The sequence below is a fragment of the Oryzias latipes genome, chromosome 21, assembly GCF_053564925.1.
Source record: "Oryzias latipes strain Hd-rR chromosome 21, Olatipes_Hd-rR_3.1".
Lineage (NCBI taxonomy): Eukaryota > Metazoa > Chordata > Actinopteri > Beloniformes > Adrianichthyidae > Oryzias > Oryzias latipes.
In genome coordinates, this window is record NC_136257.1 from 28,176,229 (window position 1) to 28,187,987 (window position 11,759).

At 46.0% G+C, this 11,759-nt stretch overlaps 1 protein-coding gene across 2 annotated transcripts in view; it reads left to right on the top strand.

The window, feature by feature from the left end:
* Window positions 1–10,446, top strand: part of gsk3ba (glycogen synthase kinase 3 beta, genome duplicate a) — an 81,244-nt gene extending 70,798 nt beyond the window's left edge. For both annotated transcript variants that reach the window (XM_078939441.1, XM_078939440.1), the window contains exons 9-11: window positions 5,119–5,305; window positions 6,999–7,097; window positions 7,794–10,446. In XM_078939441.1, the coding sequence (XP_078795567.1) occupies window positions 5,119–5,305; window positions 6,999–7,097; window positions 7,794–7,864 (357 nt within the window). In that variant the 3' untranslated portion in view covers window positions 7,865–10,446. The remainder of the gene's footprint in view (window positions 1–5,118; window positions 5,306–6,998; window positions 7,098–7,793) is intronic.
* Window positions 10,447–11,759: the final 1,313 nt, after the last annotated feature.

Sequence of the window (11,759 nt, forward strand, 5' to 3'; positions counted from 1 at the left end):
AACTGTGACACAATCCAAACCATGACTCTGAAACTGTGACACAATCCGAACAGTGACTCTAAAACTGTGACACAATCCAAACCATGACTCTAAAAATGTGACACAATCCGAACAGTGACTCTAAAACTGTGACACAATCCGAACCGTGACTCTAAAACTGGGACACACTCCGCACTGTGACTCTGAAACTGTGACACAATCCGAACAGTGACTCTAAAACTGTGACACAATCCGAACCGTGACTCTAAAACTGGGACGCTATCCGAACCGTGACTCTAAAACTGTGACACAATCCGAACAGTGACTCTAAAACTGTGACACAATCCGAACCGTGACTCTGAAACTGTGACACAATCCAAACCATGACTCTGAAACTGTGACACACTCCGCACTGTGACTCTGAAACTGTGACACGATCCGAACTGTGACTCTAAAACTGTGACACAATCCAAACCATGACTCTAAAAGTGGGACGCGATCCGAACTGTGACTCTGAAACTGGGACGCGATCCGAACCGTGACTCTAAAACTGGGACACACTCCGCACTGTGACTCTGAAACTGGGTCACAATCCGAACCGTGACTCTAAAACTGGGACACACTCCGCACTGTGACTCTGAAACTGTGACACAATCCGAACAGTGACTCTAAAACTGTGACACAATCCGAACCGTGACTCTAAAACTGGGACGCTGTCCGAACCGTGACTCTAAAACTGTGACACAATCCGAACAGTGACTCTAAAACTGTGACACAATCCGAACCGTGACTCTGAAACTGTGACACAATCCAAACCATGACTCTGAAACTGTGACACAATCCGAACAGTGACTCTAAAACTGTGACACAATCCAAACCATGACTATAAAAATGTGACACAATCCGAACAGTGACTCTAAAACTGTGACACAATCCGAACAGTGACTCTAAAACTGTGACACAATCCGAACCGTGACTCTAAAACTGTGACACAATCCAAACCATGACTCTAAAAATGTGACACAATCCGAACAGTGACTCTAAAACTGTGACACAATCCGAACAGTGACTCTAAAACTGGGACGCTATCCGAACCGTGACTCTAAAACTGGGACACACTCCGCACAGTGACTCTGAAACTGGGACACAATCCGAACCATGACTCTGAAACTGTGACACGATCCGAACTGTGACTCTAAAACTGTGACACAATCCGAACCGTGACTCTAAAACTGGGACGCTATCCAAACCGTGACTCTAAAACTGGGACGCTATCCGAACCGTGACTCTAAAACTGGGACACACACCGCACTGTGACTCTGAAACTGTGACACAATCCGAACAGTGACTCTAAAACTGTGACACAATCCGAACCGTGACTCTAAAACCGGGACGCTATCCGAACCGTGACTCTAAAACTGGGACACAATCCGAACAGTGACTCTGAAACTGTGACACAATCCGAACAGTGACTCTAAAACTGTGACACAATCCAAACCATGACTCTAAAAATGTGACACAATCCGAACAGTGACTCTAAAACTGTGACACAATCCGAACAGTGACTCTAAAACTGTGACACAATCCGAACCGTGACTCTAAAACTGGGACACACTCCGCACTGTGACTCTGAAACTGTGACACAATCCGAACAGTGACTCTAAAACTGTGACACAATCCGAACCGTGACTCTGAAACTGTGACACAATCCAAACCGTGACTCTGAAACTGTGACACAATCCGAACAGTGACTCTAAAACTGTGACACAATCCAAACCATGACTCTAAAAATGTGACACAATCCGAACAGTGACTCTAAAACTGTGACACAATCCGAACAGTGACTCTAAAACTGTGACACAATCCGAACCGTGACTCTAAAACTGGGACACACTCCGCACTGTGACTCTGAAACTGTGACACAATCCGAACAGTGACTCTAAAACTGTGACACAATCCGAACCGTGACTCTGAAACTGGGACGCTATCCAAACCGTGACTCTAAAACTGGGACGCTATCCGAACCGTGACTCTAAAACTGGGACACACTCCGCACTGTGACTCTGAAACTGGGACACACTCCGCACTGTGACTCTGAAACTGTGACACGATCCGAACTGTGACTCTAAAACTGTGACACAATCCAAACCATGACTCTAAAAGTGGGACGCGATCCGAACTGTGACTCTGAAACTGGGACGCGATCCGAACCGTGACTCTAAAACTGGGACACACTCCGCACTGTGACTCTGAAACTGGGTCACAATCCGAACCGTGACTCTAAAACTGGGACACACTCCGCACTGTGACTCTGAAACTGTGACACAATCCGAACAGTGACTCTAAAACTGTGACACAATCCGAACCGTGACTCTAAAACTGGGACGCTATCCGAACCGTGACTCTAAAACTGTGACACAATCCGAACAGTGACTCTAAAACTGTGACACAATCCGAACCGTGACTCTGAAACTGTGACACAATCCAAACCATGACTCTGAAACTGTGACACACTCCGCACTGTGACTCTGAAACTGTGACACGATCCGAACTGTGACTCTAAAACTGTGACACAATCCAAACCATGACTCTAAAAGTGGGACGCGATCCGAACTGTGACTCTGAAACTGGGACGCGATCCGAACCGTGACTCTAAAACTGGGACACACTCCGCACTGTGACTCTGAAACTGGGTCACAATCCGAACCGTGACTCTAAAACTGGGACACACTCCGCACTGTGACTCTGAAACTGTGACACAATCCGAACAGTGACTCTAAAACTGTGACACAATCCGAACCGTGACTCTAAAACTGGGACGCTATCCGAACCGTGACTCTAAAACTGTGACACAATCCGAACAGTGACTCTAAAACTGTGACACAATCCGAACCGTGACTCTGAAACTGTGACACAATCCAAACCATGACTCTGAAACTGTGACACAATCCGAACAGTGACTCTAAAACTGTGACACAATCCAAACCATGACTCTAAAAATGTGACACAATCCGAACAGTGACTCTAAAACTGTGACACAATCCGCACAGTGACTCTGAAACTGGGACACAATCCGAACCATGACTCTGAAACTGTGACACGATCCGAACTGTGACTCTAAAACTGTGACACAATCCGAACCGTGACTCTAAAACTGGGACGCTATCCAAACCGTGACTCTAAAACTGGGACGCTATCCGAACCGTGACTCTAAAACTGGGACACACACCGCACTGTGACTCTGAAACTGGGACACACTCCGCACTGTGACTCTGAAACTGTGACACGATCCGAACTGTGACTCTAAAACTGTGACACAATCCAAACCCTGACTCTAAAAGTGGGACGCGATCCGAACTGTGACCTCTGAAACTGGGACGCGATCCGAACCGTGACTCTAAAACTGGGACACACTCCGCACTGTGACTCTGAAACTGGGTCACAATCCGAACCGTGACTCTAAAACTGGGACACACTCCGCACTGTGACTCTGAAACTGTGACACAATCCGAACAGTGACTCTAAAACTGTGACACAATCCGAACCGTGACTCTAAAACTGGGACGCTATCCGAACCGTGACTCTAAAACTGGGACACAATCCGAACAGTGACTCTAAAACTGTGACACAATCCGAACCGTGACTCTGAAACTGTGACACAATCCAAACCATGACTCTGAAACTGTGACACAATCCGAACAGTGACTCTAAAACTGTGACACAATCCAAACCATGACTCTAAAAATGTGACACAATCCGAACAGTGACTCTAAAACTGTGACACAATCCGAACCGTGACTCTAAAACTGGGACACACTCCGCACTGTGACTCTGAAACTGTGACACAATCCGAACAGTGACTCTAAAACTGTGACACAATCCGAACCGTGACTCTAAAACTGGGACGCTATCCGAACCGTGACTCTAAAACTGTGACACAATCCGAACAGTGACTCTAAAACTGTGACACAATCCGAACCGTGACTCTGAAACTGTGACACAATCCAAACAGTGACTCTGAAACTGTGACACAATCCGAACAGTGACTCTAAAACTGTGACACAATCCAAACCATGACTCTAAAAATGTGACACAATCCGAACAGTGACTCTAAAACTGTGACACAATCCGAACAGTGACTCTAAAACTGTGACACAATCCGAACCGTGACTCTAAAACTGGGACGCTATCCGAATCGTGACTCTAAAACTGTGACACAATCCGAACAGTGACTCTAAAACTGTGACACAATCCAAACCGTGACTCTGAAACTGTGACACAATCCAAACAGTGACTCTGAAACTGTGACACAATCCGAACAGTGACTCTAAAACTGTGACACAATCCAAACCATGACTCTAAAAATGTGACACAATCCGAACAGTGACTCTAAAACTGTGACACAATCCGAACAGTGACTCTAAAACTGTGACACAATCCGAACCGTGACTCTAAAACTGGGATGCTATCCGAATCGTGACTCTAAAACTGTGACACGATCCGAACTGTGACTCTGAAACTGGGACGCGATCCTAACTGTGACTCTGAAACTGGGACGCGATCTGAACTGTGTCTCTAAAACTGGGATGCGATCTGAACCGTGACTCTAAAACTGTGACACGATCCGAACTGTGACTCTAAAACTGGGACGCGATCCGAACTGTGACTCTAAAACTGGGATGCGATCTGAACTGTGACTCTAAAACTGGGATGCGATCTGAACCGTGACTCTAAAACTGTGACACGATCCGAACTGTGACTCTAAAACTGGGACGCGATCCTAACTGTGACTCTAAAACTGTGACACGACCCGAACCGTGACTCTAAAACTGGGACCTTTCACATGGACTGGAAGACACAGTCCAGGTGAAACAAATGATGCACAATTTCTCTTCTCATGTTGAATTTGCAAACTTGACATCCAGTCAGCAGAGGACAACAGGTCCTCTTGTCTCTGCAGCTTCATCGACTCGTTCCGTGTCTTCCATTTAGTGTCTGAACTCCATGTTTTAGCGCCGCTGAAGGCTCTGGCCACAGTCGTGTCTGTGTGATGTGTGGGTTGATGTGAAGAATGTGTCGTCCAACAACACTTCACAGGGAAACTTCACAGCGTTCCTGATGACTTTGCCTCTTATTAAGGTCTTCCGGCCGCGCACGCCTGCAGAGGCCATCGCCCTGTGCTCTCGCCTCCTGGAGTACACGCCCACGGCCCGGCTCACCCCCTTAGAGGCCTGCGCTCACTCATTCTTCGACGAGCTCCGCGACCCCAACGTCAAACTGCCCAACGGGAGAGAGAAACCTTCGCTCTTCAACTTCACCACCCAGGGTACGAACCGCACACCGCACAGCTCCAGTGTTGACGTTCTCTTCACTGTTGGGCCTCTTCAGCCGTTGGCAACATCAACAAAACTCCAGCGGGCTCTGAAGGGGGAGAACAGCCGCCTCACGCTGATCTGCAACACCTCACGTTAGCCGTGTGTTGCTTATTGGTGCAAAGTCGCTTTTCTCTGCGTCAGAATCCGCTGAGTCACGCTGATCAGAGTTACGGCACGTCAAAGAGCGTGTGCTCTGTAGGCGTCCCGTGTATCACTTTAAAGGGTTAAAGGTCAGAGAGCTGCTCCAGCTGTCAAAGCTCTCCAGGGAGATTATTATGGGAATTGTTCAGTGATGTATCTTTTGATCAATTAATCTTTGTTAGAACAGAAACTTTCCAAACTCAGACTGTGTTTTTTTCTAACAGAGGAGATCTTTAAATGTTTGTTTGGTTAAAACAACTTTTTTTTTTATTATTTGTTGTTGCTGCTTGTACTGAGGCTTCTCCAGAGTAATCCAGACTTTGTGATCATCCTGATCCTCAGATGCAAGGTCTCCATGGAAAACACAACAGATGTGTAACAAAAAAAGCAGCTTTTATTGCAACTGACTCGATGATCTAACAAACACGACTATCTTTGAAGGTCATTGAAGGAACTGTTGTGTTTTCAGCCGTTTGCTAAACTCGTAGTGTGTATTTCTCTGTTCCTTAGTTACAGTTAAGAAGCTCAATGTTGTGGTTCTGCAACTGAAAATCCATTGTCTTGAATCCCGTCTTTATGGATCACATTTCATTCTTCCAGCCATCCTCTTTTTGCATTCGATTCCAGAACAGGAAAGCGGTCAGACACCTAGAGTCGGCTCCTCCTGACCCTGACGGTTGCATTTTCATCTGCAGTTTCTGTTCAGACGTGTGGAACAGCAGTTTTCTGTCGATCTGCTATCAAACGGGCAGCTCTCCGTTGATTTTTAGTACGGTGTAAGACTTTTAAAGATCAGACGATGACACCATGTGTGGTTTTGGTGGAGCGTCGCCCTCCAATCTCAGTATTTCATCTGTACTTTCACAGAAACAGCAGCGTCTCAGTCGTCACACAGCAAATACAGAGAAAAACTTTATTAGCAAAAACAGCTTTTTGACAAAAATACATTCTTTACAGAGTAGTGAACAGCAATAAATGATCAAAATAACAAAAATACACTGACATGAATAAAAGAAAAATCAAAATTTCTGTTGTTCCGTTTGAGGAGGAAAAACACTTTATTCTTATGTCCGTAAAACGTGATTAAAACGATTGAACACAAACGTCAAAATAGTTTTTCATTATGATTTGAGTAAAATATATATTTTTAGGGAATCTATCAGGCCCCCTTTTTCCAAATCACAAAATCTTAGTTTATGTAAAACAAAATGTTTACATTTTATCTCAAATTGTCCCAAGAAAACATCGTTATTTGATTTTTTTTAAATTTTTCTTTCAAATTGACCTAAAAAGGAAACACAAAGTCAAGTAAAACGACCCTAAAACTTATTTGCTAAACAAAATGTCTATATTAAATCTGTGGTGTTAAATCTTATGGTAAACTTTGAGTTGTTGCTTTTTTTCGTCTGGGCTTCCTGCAGCTGAGACCTTCTGTTATTCAGGTTCAGGGGTAGCCGTGCCGCAGCGTGACCTGCTGACCTTTTTCTGCTCGTTGTCTTTCAGAGCTGTCCAGTAACCCTTCTTTGGCCTCCATACTCATCCCTGCCCACGCCCGCAACCAGGCTGCTGCCTCCACCCCCACCAACACGTCTGCCACCACAGGTTTGATTCTTTGATGGTTGTGTTTTGAAAAAAAAAGAAGTTGCAGTGAACTCCCACTGTAGCTTCTGAGGTGGAGTCCAGGTTGATTCCTCAAACGTGTGCGTCTTCACCAGTCTTCTCTGGAAAATAAACGGTTGCTACTCAGCCATTCTGCTCTACGACCTTTTCTGTGGTTCAAGTCATAAACGAGCCAATCAGATGCCTCGATGAAAGTAGGCGGTTCCTGCTGGCTCCCAGATCAAACATTCAAAACGTTTGATTGACAGATGTCAAGTAGTCTGCTTTCAAGTGTTTGGGTGTGGACTTCCAACAAGCTCACTCCTGATTGGTGAGAAGGGTTGCCATAGAAACGATGTGTCTCACTGCTCACTTGACAACATTTGGTTCCAACATGATGGCGTCCGTTTCAATCAATCAAATCAAATATGTTTTATTTCAAATCAAAACAAAAATTACATAAAATGAAATAACGCAATACAAGACTTCGCAAAAAAAAAAATAAGTCGACTAAATTGACTTCATTTGGTTGAAGCTGGAAGGGAACTTGCCTTTCCTATGGGTGACATGGCGCTGCCTCAGTCCAGTTCTCATATACAGTCCACGGCTGGGACACTCGTGGGGACCAGCACTAAAGCTTTTATGGCTAAAAGTTATTTTTTTCGTTATTTTCATCTCTAAACTCTTCTCGCCTGACAGATGGCAGCAGCACAGAGCGAGGACCCAACACCACCACCGCCTCCGCCTCAGCTTCCAACTCCACCTCCTGAGCCGTCAGCCCCGCCCCGGTCTCAACCCCAGCCCATAGCCTCTCCATTGCCCTGGCCCGGGCTGGGGGGGTGAGCTCTTCTCAGCTCCGCTCCTGCACTGCTCTCCCCCCTCCCCACCCCCTAAGACAGCGGCGCAGCGACGCTGAGGAAACCCGGGTTCAGCAGCTCAACAACGACGGCTCCACGCCGCTAACCAAACGCCCCGCCCCTTTATCCCCGCCAGTTCCTCCACGCAGCTGTTCGAACTCGTCTCCATCCTCCCCCTGCGGCCTTTCAGCCGGGGAACGGAGCGCGGGGTCCGAGGCGCTTCCGACTGCGCCGACGCTACGAGAGCACTGTACATGTATACACGACGCTAGCCTGCTAATGTTTGTAAGAGGACAATCTGTAGAAAAGTCCTTTCGCTGTCCCCGTCACCCCTCCCTCCTCCCAAACAGGGGTCCATTTCCCCCCCCTGCATCCCCCCAACCCCCCCTCCTCCTTTGGTTCCTCCTGTAGTGCATGACATGAATACCTGAGTACAGTAGGATCAACGGCGAGTCGTGGGGGTGGGGGGGGTCGTCACGCCGTCACCTCCCACTTCTGCAGACAAGGCATGAGGCTCATGTAATGACAGAGACGCACACATCCTCACACACATGGATGCATGTTGAACCCCCCCCCCCCTCTTGTGTTTGCTGAAAGGAGCAGTCCATATGGGGGGGGGGGGGGTACTGTTTGGACATTTTGCTTTTAAATGATAAGCGTTGCTTTTCTGTTTGATTTTGTATTCCTGGGCGGGGCCGTGTGACGGATGTGACATGTATCTGGTCCCGTGTGCTCGTGGGAATATAGACAAGCGAACGTGCGTACGCCATTTATATATTACTTTGACTTATGTATAAAAAGTATATATGGATATATGTATATTATTACTACGACGGTTCCTGAAATCCTTTACGGTGAGCTCCTATTTGGCCGAGCCGGTAGCAATATTTGCTACCGGCTAAAGGCAACAGCTTGGGGCGGCGGTGGGCTCAGACTCCACCCACCTCCTCTCTGGCGCTGCCTTTAAGGTGTAGTTTAGAGCATCGCTCTATACCTGCCCCTGACACGCTCCACACACCCACACCCCCCCCCCCCCCCCCGATTCTTGATTAAATCATGGCGGCGAGCAGCTGTTCTGACTGAAGTGTAGCCCCTCCCACCTGCGGCACACAGACCCTGTCGACCCCCCCCCCCTTCCCCCAGAGAAGACTCAAAAAAAGATCTGAATCTGTAAATACAGTTGAAATGCTCTGCGCCAAAACTCTGACTTGTACGTTGTTTTTTTTATGTTGATTATTGCGATGTGTGTGTACAGACGCAGACCCGTGTGCTGTGTATGAGCAAAAACAAAGACGAGTGAAGGTGGGACGGAAAACCAGAAGAAAAAAAACAGCCAATCAGTGCAGAACTGATGAGGTTTCTGGATATTGTAGACGAGGATCAGCTTTATCCAGCCATATGTTCAATCTTACGTGTACAGTACAGTAGAGGACAGCTGTATTATTGTAACGAGAACTAGTCATATGTATAGTGTAACTATAGTTTGGAGTGCCTTTGCTTTCATACACCTTCGCCTTGTCTCCTCCCGGCCCCCCCCTCACCATGACCCTACCCCCACCGTGTGGTGACCCTCCTCTTGGTGCTGTTGAACGTCCTGCTACGCCCCCCTCCCCCCCGCTTCCTTCCTGTTTCCATTGCACAGTTAATGTAAGATACATACATTGGTCATTGTAAGGATATTTTCTGAAGATACACTAGACGGGTGTTTTATTTTGATCGATGTTTTACCTTTGGACAGTTTCTGGACCTGGATGACGAGCGTTTGCTATGGTAGCAGCAGATGGCGGCGAGACCGTACCGCTCTCCTGAAGGGTAGACGTGTAACTGGGGGGAGTTTCTGGTTCAGTCCCAAAGCCAAACTCTGATGCGGTGGCGATGAGGCGTCCTCAGAGGCAATAACTCTCCTCCTCTCTGCTCTGTCTTTCCTTTCTTTCTCCTCTCGAGCTGCAGATTTAGGAAGGGGGGGGGGTGGATTCAGTAGCACCTAAGGGGCTAAGTCCTGTAGCTTTTTTTGTTGTTCTTTTCCTGGTTTTATTTTTATGTCTTCTCACGTCTCCTGCTTGCTGTAATTTTGCAAACACGAACATGTTGCTACCCCTCACCCCAAGTTTTGACCACTTCAACCTCCTCTGGATGTCCGCGTTCAATAAAAAAGGCCTGAATGGTTACCAAAAAAAAAAAAAAAAAAAGCTAATGTGTTAGCAGAACATGCTAACTGGATTCAGTGAGGGGGGGGGGGGGGGTTAAAGAAAGGAACGTTTTAAAGAAAATATGACATCCTGTATAACAGTACTACTACTTGAATGCCTCCGTTTGTGACTGAAATTTTAATTTTATTAGTTAATTTTTTTGTTCTTTTTCTTTGTTTTATTCTGTGAAGGTATGCTCAATGTGCGCCTCTGTAAATATTCCCTCTGCGTGCTCCGAGGAATAGTTCCCTGGTACTGTAATTTGCATTAAATAAAGAGTAGGATAGCCTGGAAGTAATCAAAAAATGCGCCCGTCTCTTCGTCGTTTGTACAGCAAATGTTCACTGCGTTTGTGCTTCTGAGTGATGCTGTACAGTGGAGGAAATGTATGGAGGACTGGACATGACATTAAAAAGAAAATATTCATTTGTTCCCTCAAATGAGCATTTTGTGGGCACAAAATACTCATTTATGCACACAAAATAAAGATTCTTTCCCTGCTAGAAATAAGTTAATTTAAAAATATTGTTGTGCACAAATTAGTAATTTGTTGCCACTAATTAGCATTTTATTAGAATTTTGTGCTCAGAAGATATCAATTTGTGGGTACAAAATACTATTTTTTTGCGCACAAAATGCTAAAAAAACAAACATGATTTGTTGCCACAATAAAAACACAAAAGTAGTACTTTGTGTGCACAAAGTGTTCATTTGAGGGAAAAATAAAAATTTGTTGTTACCCTTGTGCTATCCTAGGCACTTTTAACGTTGGGAGTTGGGTCATCTAGACCCACTAGACAGTGCTCTGAACCTTTTTTCTTCAAGGATTTGTGATCTTCACTGGTGTCCATGGATTACATGAAATCTCCGAGGCGTGTTAACGTTGGGAGTGGGGTCATCTGGACCCCCAAGCCGGTGCGCTGAACAAGCCGATACCCGTCTTGTGGTTCACACCTCTAGATGGACTGATGGTCATGTTCAGTTGTCACGGTAACCTCCAGCTTCTTGCTAATGGCTTTGTAGTCCATTCCGGCCCCTCCCAGGAGTGCAGGTCTACAATTTTCTCCCTTAAAAACCACTGAAAGCTGTTGGAGCGTTGGAGTCTGACTGATGGACGGATTCTGTGGACAGGTGTCTTTTCTATAGGGGATTTGTTCAAGCAGGTGTCTTCAATTCAGGTTGATTAGGAGAGCAACTGCTTCTGTGTGATTCAAAATCTTAATAGTTACCAGGAGTTTAACCCTTGTGCTATCTTAGATGACCCCCCCCCCCCCCCCCCCCCTTACATTGACGTGTTCTCCCTACCATGACAAAGGTGGATAAAGGTGAAAAGATTTCATGTAATCCATGGACACCAGTGAAGATCACAAATCATTGAAGAAAAAAGGTTCAGCGCACTGTCTAGTGGGTCTAGATGACCCAACTCCCAATGTTAAAGTGCCTAGGATAGCACAAGGGTTACATACTTATTTCATGTAACGAAATGCAAAAATAAATCAATTCTTCAGTCAATTTGTTCAACTGAACCTACCGTAGAGATGACAGACTCAGCCTAACCAAACAAAAATCAATAAAAAAGGATGAAATAACTCTGATAGCAAAAACTTTTTCCACACAGC